The 21,999-nt window shown below is 41.5% G+C and overlaps 1 protein-coding gene across 2 annotated transcripts in view; it reads right to left on the reverse strand.

The window, feature by feature from the left end:
* Positions 1-509: 509 nt before the first annotated feature.
* LOC137341646 (lysine-specific demethylase RSBN1L-like) overlaps positions 510-21,999 on the reverse strand; it is a 59,397-nt gene continuing 37,907 nt past the window's right edge. For both annotated transcript variants that reach the window (XM_068004980.1, XM_068004981.1), the window contains 5 exons: positions 16,599-16,736; positions 15,128-15,270; positions 5,043-5,210; positions 2,618-2,726; positions 510-1,757 (listed from right to left, as the gene is read on the reverse strand). In XM_068004980.1, coding sequence (XP_067861081.1) covers positions 1,263-1,757; positions 2,618-2,726; positions 5,043-5,210; positions 15,128-15,270; positions 16,599-16,736 — 1,053 coding nt within the window. In that variant the 3' untranslated portion in view covers positions 510-1,262. The remainder of the gene's footprint in view (positions 1,758-2,617; positions 2,727-5,042; positions 5,211-15,127; positions 15,271-16,598; positions 16,737-21,999) is intronic.

Here is a 21,999-nt window from a genome sequence, read left to right on the forward strand (position 1 = left end):
GCATGTTATATTTATCCTGAGATTATGGTGACCTTCCTTGCAGTAAACATGTAGAGGTACTGTGGGAAATTGTACCCAATATCTGAGTTGCACAAAGACAATATGTATGTAAGGCACACCATGCATCACAATATCACAGACTGACAAATTATTTGAAAATTGTTTTAAGTCTGGAGTGAATGCACACTAACTCAGAGCTGACACCACAGAACATTAATTTGGTCAACCTTACTGTAGTAGGGAAAGAGAACTAGTTCAACCAAAAAATAAAGCACAAAAACAATCTATACTATATAATTATGATTGGATCCTGGAGCTTTTAACTCTTCCCTGTCTATTTGCAGATGAGAGATACAACAGCCTAGTGAAAAGGCTTAGCATTGTATGAGATGTTAGAATCACAACTGAATTTATGAAGACCGAGTGTTTGCAGAACCTTAGTGAAGAGACTGAGAACCTTATAAACTAGCTTCAGTGGAGTACTAGTACTTCAGTGTCTTACACACCACCACATAATGAATACCTTTATTTTAAAATCTAGAATATGATAACTTTGCACTCAATTCCCTTCTCCCCTCCCCCCGGGAGAAATAAGAAAAAAAATTCTGATTTGTCTGCACGGTTACACAAACTTCGTCACATCTACATTAGGGGAAATAAAATAATGTAGGTGTAAAACAGCCAAAGGCTACTACTTTTGGTACTTATGTATATAAAAACGTTAAAGTACACTGAACCTTTATTAAGTGGTTCAGATTTTAGTTTGAAATCACACTACATAATTATAATAAAAAATGTATTTACACTACTGTGTTGACACAAATACCAGTATTCAAACTTGCAACTAGGTTGACATAAGCTCTATGGATAAGCTTGAATTTGGAAACAATTTTGGCTCAGCTTACAAAAAAGTATATGCCGAGGTCAACTCTGCTTCTACTCCCACTACTTTTTTATCTAAAAATAAAAAAGTAATTTTTTTTTTTAAAACTTTTTTTTTCCATTTAACCTGCAGTGTGACAGTGCACCTGCCCCCTAAGTGCTGTTATGTTTCACAGTTATGGACAGGCACTGAGGAATGTTACAAAGCTACATGTACTTTTCTGTCCTACCATGTAACAGTCTTAACAGTAACAAGCTTGCCCCACAGAGCTTACATAAGCAAGAACATATATTGTACGTCACACCATTGTTAAGATACATTTAAAAAAAATAAAAGCTCCAAAGAATATACACAGATATCAGTAAGAAAAGTTCTGGTGCTACTCATGCAAATCTGGGTTTACTGAGGGTAGCTGTTGTTCATCTCCACAGTCAGTTTGGGTGTTTGAACACACTAGGTCTTTTGACTCAGTTACAAACTGTGATTCAGTGCTTTCAGGCTCCACTTTCAATTCTGGGAGTTCTGTGACATTAAGTTCTATTTTGATTTCTTGATGCCTTGCATCTTCAGAGGTAATGTCATCCCCCTGCTTTTTGTCCTCAGTCTCCATTTTGATAACTGGGCACTTGGTGTCTGCTGGTAGTTCTGAGCCTTCAGAAACACATTCTTGAGCAGGTGGTTCTCCTGCGTCTGGATGATATTGTTTCAACCTCACATGCCACGCTAAGCTGCATACTGCAGAGACAGTCTTGAACTGGTGTACAACGTTCCGGGGAATGAAATACACGTCGTTGTCGTACAACTGAATTCTAGCATAGCGAATACCTTCTCTTCGTATCTGGTTGAGCTTTGCGTCATCTACCCACTGAACACACTAAAATTAAGGTGAGAAAACAGGGTTCAGCAATGAGAATTATACACAGCGTTTAATATCAAAAACAGATGTTTCTGGCGCACATATGCAGTATATATGAAGTTAAGTTGCAGCATAGGCAGCAAAGATCTTGCTTCCCAATCTAGTATTTAGGAGAATGAATAAAATGGCTGCTCATTTAGGTTCACCTGCCTGAGTTTCATTAGTTCTTGACTTATCCACCAGATGGTGTGTGCCTGACTATGGCAAAAATACTTTCTGGGAATAGGAATCTATAATTGGGTCTTGGAAAGTCACACAAGAACACCTAATGGTGCTGGAGTACTCTGTGGCCCACACCATGTCACTCACCTGGCTGAAAAGGCTGCATTGACAGCACCAGGAAGCATAACTCATGACATTTTCTGCAAGTTTATCACTTATTTTTCATAAATGTTGATTTTTTAAAACAAATTTCTTAGCCCAATTTCTCTACTCTCTTGAAGGCACTGCCTAAATCTGAAGTACTTTTCAAGCCCTATCTTTTCCTCATTCAGCATCAATATACATGCATTTTTCAGCAGGATCATTGATTATTAATCAGGGGTGGAAACATTAGCAGATTTTTCCCCCTCCTAAAGCCAGAAGTACTGAATATTGCATCACTACCCCAGCAAACTTGGCATAGACAAGGGATAAAACTTAGGAGCTTTCCACCCTGAATGGCTCTGCAGCACTCTAAACTGTGCACTTCACAGCCACAGGGGAAAAAACAAGACAGGTCAGGTTTAAAATCGTAGTTTTCATTTCTACTTTGGAGAAATTAAAAATTCAACTTAAATAACTGAACTACATTGACAAATGTACTTAACTAGAATTACCTGAGACAATGGTGGTTCATGCAGATCTAACTGTAACCTCTGCACCACCTCTAGGAAGTCTTCTGAATGAAAACAAATCACATCTTTGGTTATACGGGGTTGATCAGACCTGTAAAAAGGGAAAATTATGAATTGAATTTAGCAAACAATCTGTACTTAGGCAATTATTCATTTTGTCAGGCACCACAAAGTGGTTGAATGTCGGTCTGTGCTTCTCCATATGGTGAGTGCATGGCATCAGCTGTTACTATTGTGGGGAGCAACAAGTGGAATACAGGTACCTTCACCCAGGGAAGAATGGAAGTTCAGAGTGAACACAGACATTTTTAGAAATATTAAAAGGCCATTAGATCTAACATATTTAGAGATTAATCCCACCTACTAGCCTTCTCAACATATGCTTTAATACTCACTCCAAAAAATACATCCAACTGTAGTTTGTACCCATCTATACTCAATTTCAATGGAAATTCCCTGGTGACTTATTCCACTCTTTTGGTGAAAATGTCCTGCCTGCCTTCCCTTCTTATTCCTAAGTCTCTAGTTTTTACTTGTGTCCCTGGTCACTCCAGATCATTCCGGTACACTGCTAAACAGCCAGATTTATAATTTTAATAGGTCTAGAGTCACAACCTCTTGGCTGAGAGAAGACACGCGGACACTGGAAAAATAGGTTTAAATGGGCAGGTGAGGAAGATAGTATCCGCATTAAATACAAGAACAAAAGTGTAAAAAATGAAAAGGCTATTCTACCAATTCAGCTGTCTCCTTCAACAGAACATGCACAATTTGTAATGCCGCTACTCTTCCTAATTTAATTCCCTAAGGGACATGAGTCACCACTGATGCAGCTTTCAGAATTTTGTTACTCCTGGCCTCCTACAGGTAATCAAGAAAAACTACAAGGTATGAATGTAACGTTACATCAATCAATCTGCCTGGTTGCATTCCATAGACGACATTCCCAGAGCGCCAACAGGACAGGGGGCTCAGTGCTCCGCAATGAATTTAATCTATATCTACAGTTATTATAACATTCAACTCAGCTTAATGTTTCTCCCTCAGTAATCTTTTTAACAATACAAACTATTAGAATCGGTTAGACTTTAATATCCTTTTTCGTTTAATTTTTTTTTTGAGTTTCAACATTTAGGAAACAGTTTATTGTACCAGATGTCGAGAGCAGATGCTAATAAATCCACTATTAACTTTGGTTGCTTCGATGCACTGCGTACCAGAAGTCTTAAGTCGTCCCAGAATCAGCTAAAAGGCCTGTTTGTTATGAAGTCAACAAAATTATGCACTCATCAGTGCTTCATAAATTAGGTCATATCAGCAGTAAGTCTTCTGCCAATGCAGTTTGAACACATGCCAATACACCTCTTCTCCCTTACTCCCCCTCCCCCCCCCACCACCGCCACTCTATTACTACTTGCAATTTGGACATGCTGTTTCATCAAACTCTTCCCTTCCCAAAACATGTTTACACAGGAACATACAAAAATAAAAAGTGGTTAAGGAGCTGTGGAACAACAAACAGGGAACTCCTCTCAACTCACCTTTGTGGACTGGAGTGCAAAATGCAAATTTCAGCACAAAGCAAAAAGATTGTCATTTTGATAGTGTATATTGTATTGCTCCTACCCACAGCCCCAATTAGCCCAGGGATACTGCTGGTTTTTCATGTTTCAGTATCACCTTTCACAATTCTTTTACCCACTGAAGGTAACCCCCCCATTAATTCTCTCTTTACAAAAAAGTTACCCAAATCAACCAATCTCTATGTAAATGTAATTGGAAGAATACCTTTAAGACCATCACTGCACTTTTTCCTCCTGAGAACAGCAAAAAGAAATCAGAGAAAAAGCACAACAGCAGTCTTTCACTATGCTACTCCCGATAGCATTTACACTTAAAGATCAGAGATATGGACTTTGTGACTAAATGGTTACATAAAGATAAAGTCATGCAGCAATGCAACTAGGTTTATTAGTTGTTCAGGAAGCCATTACATTGCTTCCATTTTCACCATCTCCAAAGTATCAAAAGTGTTAAAAAAAGGGCAAATGAACCATTAGTAATTATTAGCAGGTGAACAGTTTGTCTATGTAACTGTATTCCTTGTAGACTGAATACGCTCAATACAATTTTTTGGGTAAAAATTACGTTAAGCTTCCAATTCAATTAAGTTTTCAGAATCACAAGCAAATTCACTACCAATTTTCTCATCTTTAAAGTTCAAAAACATTCATGCCAAACTTCAAAAATGTTTGAAGTAATATTAGATATGGTTGGGGGGGAAACACACATCAGTAATTCTGTATTATGGTTAAGCCAGTAACTAAAAGGCAACTACATTTTTCTTCAACATTTATAATTAACAGCACACACAGAACAGCCATTCAGAACTGGTCAGCTCACATACCAATCCCCACACTGTACAGCTTTCAACACTCCAACAGCTGCTGTAGTCTGACGCTCAAATCCCTGTCCAATATGATCTGCATGGGCTCGAGTTCTATCCTCAAACAGCATTTCACGTGGCTCACTTGCACGAGGTAGATACTGTAAATTTTTTATTTCATTGGCAGTCCTAAAAGAAACGGATAAAAATATAAATGTAAAATAAGACCAATTTTGTGTCTTTATTTCTATCCTGTTAGAGTTTTGTTACTTGCAAAGAAACTGCGGGTATCCAAACAAAGAGGATGGAAAGCAGGGGAGAAGAAAGAGGGAAACACATACAATCTGTTGGCAAGGTTGCATCTTCATTTATTAATGAGGTAAGAGAATAAATATATAAATAAGTTAGTGCTAAACCCAAACCACAGTACAAAGCAAAAGATGGTAATTTGAACTGTATGCATTACATTTCTTTCTCTCTCTCCACCCAGCACTCCCATCTATCCCAGGGATACTGGTGTATATTAATCTGTACCTATTAATTACCCATTCATGCTGTTAATAGGCACATATTGGTATATTTGAGCACCATTCACAGCTCCTGTCCGAACACACTCCCAATTATTAGATTGCAGATTTCAGATGTTCATATTAATGACAATACAGATCAACTGTAGCTTAAAAAAGCCAACTTAAAGCAATTTAAAATAGTACTGCTTTTAAAAGCCAGATCAAATCCCTTAGCTAGTGAAGACAAAATCATATCTCGTCAGCATTAAGTGCAAGTGGCTGCAATTTATAAAGGAACATTTGGGTATATGTAACAATGCCAATTACTTGGAGTTAAAGTGATGAATGGGATGTATTCATCCAAGCACTAGAGGGGGAACTAGGAGTTTTCTGTTGAAACAAAACCAGACATCTACTGTACAACTAAAACGATCACTTCTAACAATTAAGGCCTTTTTCTGCAAATAATTAGTGTTTATAAAGACAAACATCATTTCGCAATGAGGCTAGTTCAAAAATATTAAAAAGGGGCTTGTGCAGTTCTACAGCAGAAATATGATTAACTCCTTTAGTGCATAGAGATTTTGCTGAGCTGGAGGGAGGCCAGTATAAGTCTGGAATGAATTAATGACCAGAGATCCAGTGTATCCCATGTATTGCATCAATCTCAGTAACAACACAATTCTACTAGTAATATAGCCTCAGCATTGCCTCCTGTACCCTATTTGCCATATACACAATGACCCTACTTCAGTCCCTTCAAGGTGGAAGATATGGGTAAAGCAATTCAAAAGTGCTATGAAAGGTTTCAATATCATCAATACTACACTAAGGAGGGCGTTGCTTTTGCATCCTGGGGCAGAACATTTGAAGATATATTAGCCATACTGTCTGATACTGGAAATGATGCAACTATAATCAGTGTAAGAAAACCTTCACTGATCATTTCTCTCCCAAGTCAAATATAGCACAAATCATGTTTTGATGGGATGAACAAACTAAGAATGAATCTGTAAATGCCTTCTGCACATGCTTATATCAATACGCAACAAAAAGTATTTGTCTTAAACATAAAGGGCAAACAACATCAAGCCAAGACAAAAACCACAGCTAAGCCAAGTCAATTTCAATCATATGTGTTATTACTGTAGTGGAAATTACCCACACTGGTGATTACGCGGCCAGGGAGAAAGAATGTCATGCATGCGGAAAACAAAATCACTTCTTCCTGTTCTGTCAACCAATTGTAGACCTCTACAAAACAGCCGATGAAACAGTGACACAGGCACATATCCACAAGCTTTTGAAACTTCTAAGCAGGTCTGACGATGAGAATGTGCTTATTCGCTATGCAAGAGCACCATACCATCATTTCGCAATCAGTAACATGCTGAAGACAGTAGTATATGTTCAAGGTGAACCACTTCCAAGTCATTGTTGATTTCAGATGTTCATGGAATATTATTGACGAATCCAGTTATGAATCTATTGTTGCTGGTTTTAAGTGAAGTTTCACCACATGCAGATCCAATTATTTCCTTCTGGTTCAAAAACATCTCTTCCAGTCTTTGATAATGTTTTTGCGCACGAGCCTGGCAAGCAAGTAGCATCAGGGGATGCATGTGTCATCAAGAGAAAGCCTGGCAGTCTAGCTGACCTACATAAACCTGAAGCACTAATGCATTAGTCTACCTTCATCGGTACACAGCATCGATACACCAAAATTGGAGGATGTTATTTACAGAGAATGCTCTCACATAGTATAGGCAAGCTAAAGGGCATAGAAGTCAAACTGCATATTGACAAGTCTATTATTCCTATCATTGTCATTGCAATATACCATTGTCTAAAGAAAATTGAGGTAAGGCCAAAAAAGTTGGGGGATACCGGTATAATTGAAAACTCAGATGGTCCTACATGTTGCATCTCGGTTCTCATAAATCGCTCTTAAGAATCCTAACGACACAAACATTTGTGTCAATATGCAAAGGACATAATGGACCGAATGGCCGCCTTCTGTGGTAACAAACAATAGAATTAAGCATGAACTGCATGACATTCCAACCCTAGATGAAATTATTACAGAGGCAAGTGGATCATATGTTTCTCTAAGCTAGATCTAAAATTTGAGCATCACCAGTTAAAGCTCGATAAGGAGAGCCTCTATTATTTTTGCAACTCACACTGGTCTGAAGTGATATAAAAGATACATTTTTGGTATATAGAATCATAGATTTTTAGTTTCTTTTAAGCATAAGTATTTTAACATGCCATCCAGAAATTACTGAAGGCTTTCTAAGCATCTTGAATGTAAGTGATGACATTCTGATTCTTCCATCAAACCAAGCAGAACACAACATGCACTTTCACAGCATTCTTCACCGGCTACAAAACCAAACACTCCTCAGTGCGGTTCCAGGCACAGACAATAAGGTAGAAGCTATTAAAAGATGCCTCAGCTATCAGGTGACAACTGTTGAACACTAGAGAGCATCACAAGCTGTGTCAGATATACCTGACTATCCAGGCAAAGTCTTAATGTTAAACCCTGTCCATCAGGAGACCATTTTAGTAATGGTCAGTGACTTTTCCTGATTTCCTGCAGTTGAAATAATGAAATCTACAGCAGCTAGATCAAGATTTTTGTAGTTCATGGATTTCCAGTAGTGTTAAATCAGACAAAATATCTTTAATCCAGAGTTCAGAATTCCAGCAGTTCACACAGCACCTCAGATTTCACCGGTACAGAATCACTTTACATTGAACAGCCACAACACTGAGGCAGAAAGATTCATCAAGAAGCAGGTCCAGACTGCTCAATTGGACAGTTTAACTTGGCAACACTAACTTTGGACATTCCTGCTGAACAATTGTGCCTCACCCCACCACAGGGGCAGCACCTGCAAAAACTATGTTACGACGTAAATTGAGAATCACAGTGCCTCATGCAATGACTTCTAAGTGAAAAGATAAGATCAAGAAGAAAGATCTTGACACCAAGGCAAAAATGAATAAGATTGAAACACAACGCCCAAACCAGTGAAACCAAAGTTGACGACACATCCTACTGAGAAGTAGTGAGTGAACAAAATAATATCCCCATACATTTCGGTAGGAAGAATGAGGAGAGGCAATATAAACTAGAGGGCACAATTCTAAAAGGAGTACAGGAACAGAGAGATCTGGGGGTATATGTGCACAAATTGTTGAAGGTGGCATGGCAGGTTGAGAAAGCGGTTTAAAAAGCAGTCGGGATCCTGGGCTTTATAAATAGAGGCATAGAGTACAAAAGCAAGGAAGTTAAGCTGAACCTTTATAAAACACTGGTTCAGCCACAACTGGAGTATTGTGTCCAGTTCTGGGAACTGCATTTAGGAAAGATGTGAAGGCCTTAGAGAGGGTGCAGAAGAGATTTATTAGAATGATTCCAGAGATGAGGGACTTTTCGTGGATAGACTGGAGTAGCTGGGGTTGTTCTCCTTGGAACAGAGAAGGTTGCGGGGAGATTTGATAGAGGTATTCAAAATCATGAATGGTCTAGACAGAGTAGATAGAGAGAAACTGTTCCTATTGGCAGAAGGGTCAAGAACCAGAGGGCATAGATTTAAGGTGATTGGCAAAAGAACCAGAGGTGACATGTGGAAAAACTTTTTTTTAAAAACACAGTTTAGGATCTGGAATGCACTGCCCGAGAAGGTGGTGGAGGTAGATTCAGTCATGGCCTTCAAAAAGGAACTGGATAAGTACTTGAAAGGAAAAAAATTGCAGGGCCACAGGGATAGGGTGGGGGAGTGGGACTAGCTGGATTGCTCATGCATAGCGCCGGCACGGACTCGATGGACCGAATGGCCACCTTCCATGCTGTAACCTATGAGTCTATGATTCATTCAAACTACTCGTCTAGACTGCGATTTACATAATTGGTTTCACTATAACTGTTCAGAGGTGCCCATCAAATTATCAAAAATGTTGCATCAGAAACTTAGCACGTCATGCTGACTGAACATAATACTGATTTTAATGGTTATGAAACAGACGATGCAACCAATATTCAGAATCAAGCATCACCAATTTGCATTCTGTCTTTAAGGAACAGGAGACTCTCACCATACCGGAAAGATAATCTTGTTTAAAAGTTTGCACGTTATAATTTAGAAAGTCTGTCTTCTTTAAAAAAAAGATAAGTTGTCAGTCTATCTTATAGGAAGGGAGGGATGTAATGTATTCATCTAGACACTAGAGGGGAAAACTAGGAGCTGTCTGAGGAGAAAAAAAAGTGATTGCATCACTTGTAACAACTAAAGCCCTTTCTCAAGTTAGTAATCAGTGTTTATGAAGGCAAACATGACACTGAACAATCAATCTGTACTTCAAGCTACAAATAATCAAGGAAAATGGTTACTGAATCAAGAGTCAGGATTACTGCATTTTATAGTCATTACAGACAGTACCAAATATGCAATTTACTGCTAAGCTGTAGAACAGTCAATTTCTGTTAAGGATACCACTACACATTTTTCAAATTACATGATCTACATTGCACTGGCATCTGGCGAAGTCCAACTGCTTCATTAACACAATCAAGCATAAGCACACACCCATTAACTATTTCTAACTTCCCAGATGGCAATGCATGCACCGTCAACAAATCAGATCTTCAAATGTTTCTTTTTCCACTATAGAACCTGCAGAGCCCCATGACTCAACCAAAATCCTCATGTCCTGCTTCCTAGTCCTTATACTGCTGAGCTCAACCTGCATCCAGTTTGTAGCCCACATAGCAGCACCATCAGCCACTAGGATTTAGCACTACTCCCTAATGATGGAACACTGCTAAGAAGCAGAGCTAACCCACCTTCTGTTGTATAGGCTCAATTAACCAAACCGGAACCAAACAGTTAACAGCGTCTTAACACTTGCGTTAAGGTGGGTGGGACAATTTCACAATCCAAAAGCATTCCATTGCTTGAACAGGAGATAGAGTAGTAGCAGTCCTGCATCCTTTTTAAAATTCGTTTATGGGATGTGGGCGTCGCTGGCAAGGCCAACATTTATTGCTCCCATCCTTAACTGCCCTCCAGAAGGTGAAGGTTCTCCCACAGTGCTGTGAAGTAGGGAGTTCCAGGATTTTGACCCAGCGATGATGGAGGAGCGGCGATATATTTCTAAGTCGGGATGGAGTGTGATTTGGAGGGGAATGTGCAGGTGGTGTTGCTCCCCTGTGCTTGCTGCACCTTGTCCTTCTAGGTGGTAGAGGTCGGGGGTTTGGGAGGTGCTGTCGAAAAAGCCTTGGCGAGTTGCTGCAGTGCACCCTGTGGAAGGTACACACTGCAGCCACAGTGCGCCGGTGAAGGGAGTGAATGGGGTGCCAATCAAGCGGGCTGCCAATCAAGCGGGCTGCTTTGTTCTGGATGGTGTCGGAACTGCACTCATCCAGGCAAGTGGAAAATATTCCATCACATTCCTGACTTGTGCTTTATAGATGGTGGAAAGGCTTTGGGGAGTCAAATGAGTCAATCGCCACAGGATACCCAGTCTCTGACCTGCTCTTGTAGCCACAGTACTTATATGGCTGGTCCAGTTAAGTTTCTGGTCAATGGTGAGCTCCAGGATGTTGATGGTGGGGGATTCGGCAATTGTAATGCCATTGAATGTCAAGGGGAGGTGGTTAGACACTCTCTTGTTAGAGATGGTCATTGCCTGGCATGAATGTTACTTGCCACTTATCAGCCCAAGCCTGTTGTCCAGGTCCTGCTGCATGTGGGCTCGGACTGCTTCATTCTCTGAGGGGTTGTGAATGGAACTGAACACTGTGCAATCAACAGCAAACATCCCCATTTCTGACCTTATGATGGAGGGAAGGTCATTGATGAAGCAGCTGAAGATGGTCGGGCCTAGGACACTGCCCTGAGGAACTCCTCCAGCAATGTCCTGGGACTGAGATGATTGATCTCCAACAACCACTACCATCTTCCTTTGTGCTAGGTATGACTCCAGCCACTGGAGAGTTTTCCCCCCGATTCCCATTGACTTCAGTTTTACTAGGGCTCCTTGGTGCCACACGTGGTCAAATGCTGCCTTGATGTCAAGGGCAGTCACTCTCACCTCACCTCTGGAATCCAGCTCTTTTGTCCATGATTGGACCAAGGCTATAATGAGGTCTGGAGCCAAGTGGTCCTGGCGGAACCCAACCCAAACTGAGCATCGGTGAGCAGGTTATTGGTGAATAAATGCCGCTTGACAGCACTGTCGATGACACCTATCACTTTGCTGATGATTGAGGATAGACTGATGCGTTTGTAATTGGCCGGATTTGATTTGTCCTGCTTTTTGTGGACAGGACATACTTGGGCAATTTTCCACATTGTCGGGTAGATGCCAGTGTTATAGCTGTACTGGAACAGTTTGGCTAGAAGCGCAGCTAGTTCTGGAGCATAAGTCTTCAGCACTGCAGCCGGGATGTTGTCGAGGCCCATAGCCTTTGTTGTATCCAGTGCACTCAGCCGTTTCTTGATATCACGTGGAGTGAATCGAATTGGCTGAAGATTGGCTTCTGTGACGATGGGGATATCGGGAGAAGGCAGAGATGGATCATCCGCTTGGCACTTTTGGCTGAAGATGGTTGCAAACGCTTCAGCCGTCTTTTGTGCTCACGTGCTGGGCTCTGCCATCATTGAGGATGGGGATGTTCACAGAGCTTCTTCCTCCCGTAAGTTGTTTAATTGTCCACCACCATTCACGACTGAATGTGGCAGGACTGCAGAGCTTTGATCTGATCCGTTGGTCGTGGAATCACTTAGCTCTGTCTATAGCATGTTGATTCCGCTGTTTAGCACGCACGTAGTTCTGTGTTGTAGCTTCACCAGGTTGGCACCTCATTTTTAGGTACGCCTGGTGCTGCTCCTAGCATGCTCTTCTACACTCCTCATTGAACCAGGGTTGATCCCCTGGCTTGTTAATGGTAGAGTGAGGAATATGCCGGGCCATCAGGTTACAGATTGTGCTGGAATACAATTCTGCTGCTGCTGATGGCCCAGAGCGCCTCACGGATGCCCAGTTTTGAGCTGCTGGATCTGTTCTGAATCTATCCCATTCAGCACAGTGGTAGTGCCACACAACACGTTGGATGGTGTCCTCAGTGTGAAGACGGGACTTCATCTCCACAAGGACTGTGCAGTGGTCACTCCTACCAATACTGTCATGGACAGATGCATCTGGGACAGGTAGATTGCTGGGGACGAGGTCAAGTAGGTTTTTCCCTCGTGATGGTTCTCTCACCACCTGCCGCAGGCCCCGTTAGGCAGCTATGTCCTTCAGGACTCAGCCGGCTTGGTTAGTAGCTACCGAGCCACTCTTGGTGATGGGCATTGAAGTCCCCCACCCAGAGTACATTCTGTGCCCTTGCTACCCTCAGTACTTCCTCCAAGTGGTGCTCAACATGGAGAAGGACTGACTCATCAACTGAGGGAGGGCGGTAGGCAGTAATCAGCAGGAGGTTTCCTTGCCCATGTTTGCCCCGATGCCATGAGATTTCATGGGGTCTGGAGTCAATGTTGAGGACTCCAAGGGCCACTCCCTCCTGACTGTACACCACTGTATCGCTACCTCTGGTGGGTCTGTCCTGCCGGTGGGACAGGACATACCCAGTGATGGTGATGGAAGAGTCTGGGACGTTGGGTGAAAGGTATGATTTTGTGAGTATGGCTACGTCAGGCTGTTGCTTGACTAGTCTGTGGGACAGCTCTCCCAATTTTGGCACGTCCCCAGATGTTAGTGAGGAAGACTTTGCAGGGTCGACTGGGCTTGGTTTGCCTTTGTCGTGTCCGGTGCCTCGTGGTCTGATGCCGGGTGGTCCGTCCGGTTTTATTCTTGCGACTTTCTGTAGCAAGACTGTACAACCGAGTGGCTTGCTAGGCCATTTCTTCCTGGCGCTGACAATGGACAGGTGAGATGGAGGAACAGGGGCAGACTCCCTCCAAATTTTGGGGGTCAGCTCCCTCCAAATTTTGCTTCCCCATAAAAGTTGACAGGTAAAAGTGCCATGATTCAATTTCTCTAAACTGTAGTTTTCCAGCAATATCATTGGAAGCAGTCTTATGGTAATATCCCATTCTGTGATATCAAGTTCTATTGAGAATAGAGGCTGGATTTTCGATCTCTTATCTTTCCCAAAATCTGGTAGCAAGGCCTACATTTTTGTCTCTGCAAACTAAATCTCCCCCCACCACTCCCGCCCCATCTCTTTCCCGTCCACTTCCACTCAGCCTGGACTGCTTGGTGAAAGGTTGTGGTAGGAAAGGCCTCCATCAAAGCCTACAGAACTGCCATTTTGGAGTTCTCATGCCCCTTTAGCGTCTCTTATTGTCTCTTTGGGTACGACAGCACCATTTGATGTTCCTCTGTGGCGTTGGCAGGCACCTTCGTGTTAGTGGGAATCCCACTAGCAGTCTGGCATGCATGGATAATAACCACCCCGCCCCAAAAAAGGGTAAAATTTACAGCAAGGTTGAGGGATGGCCTCCATCAGAACATTGCTGCAAGGATGAAAATCCAGCCTGAGGTGTCTTAAGAATTTATTATTTTTATTGGAATGGGTCATTCGCCCAACTACATACAATACTCTTACCATTACTATCAAATCAGCATACATCTCATGCAAGAGCATGAGTGCTTTCATTTTTTGTATCAGTCCCATAGCTCTCAGGATTTGTGCCATGCAGCTGCTGACCATCTCCCAATGCTTCTCTTAACAGCATCCAAGGGGACTGTTTCCTTGATCTTGAGCAGAATATTCTGTATTGTTCTGTATACCACATTCATCAATTCCAGCCCTGCAACTTTAAAGATCCAATGACCAAAAGTATGGCACAGAAAATACACCGTGGAGTATCATATTCAGTTCTGGACATCATCCTATTAAAAAAGAGTTACAAGGCCAATCTCAAGTGTAAAGGAAATGCACTTAGAGGAAAGATTAGCGATGCTATCCAGTCGAAAAAAAAGAGGACCCCATCAAGTTATAAGAGATAAGGTAAACCCAGAGTATTATTACCTTAAAAGAAAAGCAAGAAAGCAGGACAAGAGGACATAAATTTAAATTAGTGAAAAGTAAATTTATAATATTAGAAAGAATTTGAAGAGTGATAAAAAACACTTAAGAGTAATACCTGGCACACAGTAAAGACAAAAATATTCAGATCATTCAAAATGCCATTGGGATGTTAAGATGTCAAAGTTAGTCCATTGGAGGGATGAGAATCAATGGACCAAAATGGCATTTTCTCAGGTTACAGATGCAGTATCAGAATAATATGTCCTACTGTAAAGCAGTTTCGACATTTGCTCCACAGGATCTATAGTATGTATTAGGATCCCAATACTGACACTTAACCCCTATAACCTGTAGATGTGTTAGGTTTCTGATATTCCAAGCTGGAGGAAAATTGGATATTTTGTAAGGCACACAAGGGTTTTACAGCTTATTCCTGTGCCTAGCAACTGAAGGACAATGGATGCAGGTGAGCAGTGGAGGCTTAGCAGGGCTGTGGGAAGGCAACGGAGGTTTGGCTAACACAATAAATAAGACACTGAACTTACCGTCTTCGTTTAAAAGGTGATTTTGGCATGTCTGCTATAGGGATCACCTGTTCTCCTGGACGAACCCACATAATAGGACCATCGTCACTTTCTTTACGGCACTTAAGATTGAGACTAGAAAGTGATCCCCATGGTAATGTACGCTATTGGCAAAAAAATTTTTTTTTAAAATACTGGTTATGTACACGCGCACTCATCAAAATTTATCCAGTTCAGTAGATTTACAATTGTCAACCAAATTCCTGCAGATGTCTTTCAAGATACAATTGTAATTCAGTATCACAAATAAAATTCATCTTTATTTCAAAGGACAAATCTACAATTCAAGCAGCCAAAGCTAGCACTTGAAGTGCTTTAGTAAAGGGAAACCACAAAAATAATTAAACCAAGATCTTTTTGAATTGGAAGGCAAGTAAATTTGTGCCATTCGTGTGTAGGGGAACCAAATATGGTTTTTAGGCAGGGAAGGAATACATTTAATATACAAATGTAATTGAAAAATAAAAGAAACAAATTTTTCTTCAAAGTAACTACTACAAATCGGTTATGATTTTCTTGGAGCCAAAACATTCTAAACTGTTGAGCTTTTATGCTCTCTTCCACCGCGTTTGCATTGCTATACATTTAAACATTTCTGCAATGGCTACAATGTTTCAGTAATTTAATCATGCATGCATAAATCAAGCTCATCATTCTAAGTCTGCAAATTAATCTAATGTTTATTTAAATTTTAACCAATTTATAACAAGACAATTTTAAGTACTTTGGGCAAACACTTCAAATGCTCTGTGTCCACAGTGCTTTTGCATTTAGCAAAAGACTAGCAATTACAGAGATTAGCTGCAACAACAGACATTAAACACACCCCATATTGATTGAAATCAAGTTGTTGATGTCATTTCCCATTTTCAGTTGTTACATTGTGGATATTTCTCAAAACAACCTTCTTTTCCCTCCCCCACCTGCAACAACACACAAAAAACCTGTTCCAATGTTGCCTCATACCATGGAACAAAACAGAAAAAATTAAGGAGCCCATTAAAACAATGGTCAGATTTACTTATTTTGAAGCCATCACAGGTAACAACTCAAACCTAGTAAATTATTTTTAAAAAACGGGAAATCAGAGGATTCTCACCTTGTGGTCAAACATGGAAACAGTATGTAAAGGAGTATTGAATTGCATTTGACTTTAGAGTTCTGATAAATACCAGTTGATTATACAGCCTATTCTTTAGTTGAATAGTCAACTATCTAGCCCAAAAGAAAAATATCTGGCTAAGCTGAATTGAGTTTTGTGTTCACACAGACACTGCTGAAGTAACTAATCTTTGCCATCACTGAGTACCATGTTATCCTGTTATTAGGCAAAAATCTAGAATATATATATCACATACACCAATTGCTTAGTTTGGAACAACACTAAACTGGTTGACAATATTTGAAAGCTCCAACAACTAAAACTACTTACTTTTAAAAAAGGAGACTCTTCCAGTCTGTCAAGGAACTCTGGAAAGTAGTCCCCAACTTCTTCATCCACAGCTCCTACCAAGCTGATCTGTCGCATTGGGCCAGCCCTGTAAGTACCATGTGAATATGTTCGCTTCACCTATTGCCAGATTTAAAAAAAACATTAAGCAAAAGTACAACTTCCTTACCATATTATCATATATAAAGTTCTTGAATAGAATTAGATAATAAAAAAATGTAATGCAACAGAAATAAGTTTCTTTTTAAATCCATGAAGGCTTGTGTTGGGAGACCCCATTTCCATTTGATGTCAGCATTATGTACTTGCAGTGGCATTATGGTCAGATACAGATTAAAGTTTTTCTGTCACTACCAACAGCATGTCTCAACCATAATCTCAAAATAGCATCAGAGATATTTATTTTTCATTAACTAGCCATCTTGATGAATCCAGGAGTCATCATCTTGGAATTCTTGATTTTAGGACCAAACTCAGGGAGGTTCATAGGAAATAGGAGCAGGAGAGGCCATCCGGCCCCTCGAGCCTGCTCTGCCGTTCAACAAGATCATGGCTGATCATCTACCTCAACGCCATTTTCCTGCACCATCCCCAAATCCCTTGATGCCTTTAATATCTAGAAATCCATTGATCTCTGTTTTGAATGTACTCAATGACTGAGCCTCCATAGCCCTCTGGGGTAGAGAATTCCAAAGATTCACCACCCTCTGAGTGAAGAAATTTCTCCTCATCTCAGTTGCAAATAGCCTACCCTTTATTCTGAGACTGTGACCCCTGGTTCTAGACTCCCCAGCCAGGGGAAACATCCTCCTTGCATCTGGCCTGTCGATCCCTGTAAGAATTTTGTATATTTCAATGAGATCACCTCTCTTTCTTCTAAAATCTAGAGAATACAGTCCCAGTCTACTCAATCTGTCCTCATGACAATCCTGCCATCCCAGGTGAACCTTTGTTGCACTCCCTCTATGGCAAGCATATCCTCTCTTAGGTAAGGAGACCCAAAATTGTATGCAATACTCAAGATACGGTCTCACCAAGGCCCTATATAATTACAGTAAGACATCTTTACTCCTGTACTCAAACCTCTTGCAATAAAGGCCAACATACCATTTGCCTTCCTAATTGCTTGCTGCACCTGCACATTAGCTTTCAGTGACCCATGTACAAGGATATCCAGGTCCCTTTGAACATCAACATTTCCCAATCTCTCACCATTTAAAAAATACTCTGCATTTCTGTTTTTCCTACCAAAGTGGATAACTTCACATTTTTCTACATTATATTCCATTTGCCATGTTCTTCTCCACTCACTTAGCCTGTCTATATCCCCTTGAAGCCTCTTTACATCCTCCTCACAACTCACATTCCTACCTAGTTTTGTGTCATCAGCAAACTTGGAAATATTACCGTTGGTCCCCTCATCCAAATCATCGATACAGATTGTGAAAAGTTGGGGTCCAAGCACCGATCCCTGCGGTACCCCACTAGTTACAGTCTACCAACCTGAAAAAGACCCGTTTACTCCTACTCTCTGTTTTCTGTCTGATAACCAATTCTCAATCCATGCCAGTATATTACCCCCAATTCCATGTGCTCTAACTTTGTTAGAGACCAAGAAAGGGAGCCCAGTAAATAATTTCCACAAAGTTTATACATTGTCAATAAGGCAAGCTTTTCAAGAAACTCTGGAATAAGGTTTTAAACTTTAGATCATTTTGCATACCATTTCACTTACATTACAGAAGATTATAAATATGCAGTAATGTAGTAGATCTTTTTACTAATGGGTATTCATCAGGTCTGTGTGTGAATTATTGACCAGGTCTTCTCACAATAACTTGCATTTATATAGCACTTTTAACGTATAAAATGTCCCAAGGTGCTTCACAGGTGCGTTATCAAACAACATTTGACACCGAGCCACATAAGGAGATATTAGGACATGTGACCAAAAGTGTGGTCAAAGAGGTAGGTTTTAGGGAGCGTCTTAAAGGAAGATTTAGAGAGGTGAGAGGGAATTCCACAGTTTAGGGCCTAGGCAGCTGAAGGCACGGCCGCCAATGGTGGAGCAATTAAAATCGGGGAAGCGCAAGAGGCAAGAACTGGAGGAGCGCAGAGATCTCGGAGGGTTGTAGGGCTGGATGAGGTTACAGAGATAGGGAGGGGTGAGGCTATGGAGGGATTTGAAAACAAGGATGTGAATTTTAGAAGAGGTGGACCTGGACCGGGAGCCAATGTAGATCAGCGAGCACAGGGGTAATGGGTGAATGGGACTTCGTGTGAGTTAGGATATGGGCAGCAGAATTTTGGATGAGCAAGTTTACAGCCTTACAACAAACAACCACAAGAAATATAAATCATACAGCAATTAATAGGCTATTGTAATGATCCAATTAAAAGACTTTGGCATTAAAAAAGTGACTTTTGTACACATTTGTTTTGCTTCCATTCTCCAACAGTAGTAAAAGCATCATTGAGTATTGGAAACAGCAAGAAAATGGCTAGAAAACACACTTTTAGTGGTACCATTTCTAAAATAGAATTGTCCACATGGAATACCCTTCAAAAATTTGTCAGACAAGCATATCCAATTTGGATTTAGTGTTTGTAAAACCATTTCCCTCTCCCTTAGAAGCTGTTTTTCAATACAATCTCCTCCAGCTGAGAAGGTATCAGTAGATTCATTGAGTTTCTGTCTCCATTACCGTCAATTCTAATTTGCAATTTGCCAGCACAAAGTACAACTGCACTAAAGCCAGTCAAATGCTTCCATTATCTCTAAGCAGCAATCACTTAAAACGTTGACTGGTCTGATCAAAGAAAATGTTTGATTGATATACAACATACCTCCAAACAAGGCAGCAAGCAAGTTTAATCCTTAGACAACTGATGCATCCAGGGAAATTTCTATATCTTTGCAAGATATTTTAAAAAAGGTTTTCAGTTTACATGTTGACATGGTACCAAAGATTAGTACAGTAAAGATTGGGTGAGTACAAAATTGTGGTTAAGATTTTGTACTTTTATTTAAAACTAGCACATCTCCAGTAGCATTGGTCATGGGTGTTATAAACTGGATAGCCAGGTGGTGAAGGATAGAATACTAGAGCCTTGTCTTCAGTTGCTTCCAAGCCTTTATTCATAGCTCCACATTACACGCACACCCCAGATCAGTTCTCTTATAAATGGATACTAGCGTTCCCAATTGACACACACCACCTGAATATGATTAACGCTAATTGATATGAATCACATGGGTACAATTAACAATAGGTGTGTCAGAGGATATGTGGATTTATAAAATAAAGGATGTTATGTCAGGTAATGCACAATGCATTATCTGGGTCACACATTTAGTCAAATTCAGTTTTTTTATTAAAGGTGGTTCTAGATTTTTCAAAGTTTTGGGGATCAAATTTTACAATTGGCTATTTTTCCATGAAAAATATTAGTGGCCTTGATTATTATTCTATCTTCCTTGTCCTATGTGTTCAATTTTTAATCTCATTTTTAATAGTCCAATATTCACTGGAAAATGGAAGCAAATATGTAGGAGATTGAAGATAAGTATATGGTATTTAGTAGTAATGATGACAGATTTGTGGAATTTTAGCAGCATTTATGGGGGTTGCTAGGCTCCAGTTGCATTAACAGGGTTGGTTATGGCAGTATTGCAGAGGGGCATCTGGGGTTTGGTAGCATAGGGCTAGAATGTGGGGTTTGGTTTAGTGGATGACTCCTGGGGCCTGAAAGCAGTGAGGTGGCGGCATCTGGAAGCAGGGGGAGAGGCAGGATCTGAAATCAATGAGAAAAGGTAGCAGGATTCATTTGGACTGTAGGATGTGAGGGTGCCTGCAAGTGCTGGGGTGGGGAGGAGGCATACCGGTAACCATCAGGACTGGGTGGTGGCAGGATCAGGCAGCATTGCACGAGGTACTGATAGGGGAAAAGCGGAGAAAGCATTATCTGTCAGCACTATGACCAGGAAGGAGGAAGAGCACTGGAAGCATTTGTGGTGGAGGGGAAGTGTGGCACACCGTACAACATGTCAGAAGTAAGGGGGAAGCCGTGCAGTGTGTTCATACAGTGGAAGGGGTGGGATGGGGGTGAGGATGTGAAAAGCAGTGGTTCAGGATTTGGGAGCAAAGGGGAAGTAGGTCTAGAACCTAATGGTATTAAGGGTCAGGTTGGGTTATGGCCTGAAGCCAGTTTTTAAAAGTCAGTCCATGCTAATACTGTACATGCATAGTGAATAGTGCTAAAAACCTAGGGCCCGATATTAGGAGGGCGGCGGGTTGGCAGCTGGGGGGGTGTCAACTGGGCCCACGCGCCCAGTGAAATCAGGGTGCTCCGCACGCGATTGCAGCTTAATTGAAGGTACTTGCCTTTGCTTCTGGGTTTCGTGCTGGAAAGCTGCGCAGCGGGCGGACTGCGCATGTGCAGCATAGGCTGTCAGCCCGAGGAGCCCTATTTAAAGGGGCAGTCCTCCACTGACTGATGCTGCAGAAAATAAGCAAAATGACAGCATGGAGCAGCCCAGGGGGAAGGCTGCTCCCAGGTGTAATGATGCCTCACTTCAGGTCTTATTGGATGGAGTGAGGAGGAGGGGGGAGGACAGAGATCTTCCCCCCGGCGGGCGGGCGGAAGTGGCCTGCCTCTGCCACCAAGAAGGCCTGGCTAGAGGTGGCAGAGGAGGTCACCAGCACCACCAACATATCGCGCACCTGCATACAGTGCAGGAGGCGCTTCAATGACCTAAGTAGGTCAGCCGAAGTGAGTACACTTACTCATTCCCCTACACTCCGTCTGCCACATCACCGCCCCCACCCCACATCTCCTTCTGCACTGCCAACACTACTCTATCACATCACTCCTCACACCCACTCAAAGCTCATCCTCATCTTACGTGCACTTACTCACCCCGCCAGTACTCATCCCACCACTACCGCTCAACCCAATCCTCATACAATCTCATGGCTCTATCTCATACATCTCTTTCACGGTCCGCCTCACCCAACCTGCCACTACCTGTGCTGCAACCACAGGGCACGCATCGCATACGTGCAGTAGGAAGCATAAGGCAAACGTGTCGTGAGCATGAAGGGGATGCACAAGGGTGTTTGAGGGTTTGTCATGGTTTTTAAACTTATATTTGATTTCTGATCAACTCACATTACATATTATATTGTCACGACTACTGCCACGTCTTTGCAAATCTTGTCTGGTTTGTGCAATAATGCCCTTTCCTGAGGATCACTATGAAGACCCACAACTGATGCCACCCATTGTGTCACTGCAGAGTGGATGTAGGTGTATTTGCAAGGCTCTTTTGTACAGACGACTGAGAGACGTCAGCGATGTCCCCGGTGGCACCCTGGAGAAG

The sequence above is a fragment of the Heptranchias perlo genome, chromosome 24 (assembly GCF_035084215.1).
Source record: "Heptranchias perlo isolate sHepPer1 chromosome 24, sHepPer1.hap1, whole genome shotgun sequence".
Classification (NCBI taxonomy): Eukaryota; Metazoa; Chordata; class Chondrichthyes; order Hexanchiformes; family Hexanchidae; genus Heptranchias; species Heptranchias perlo.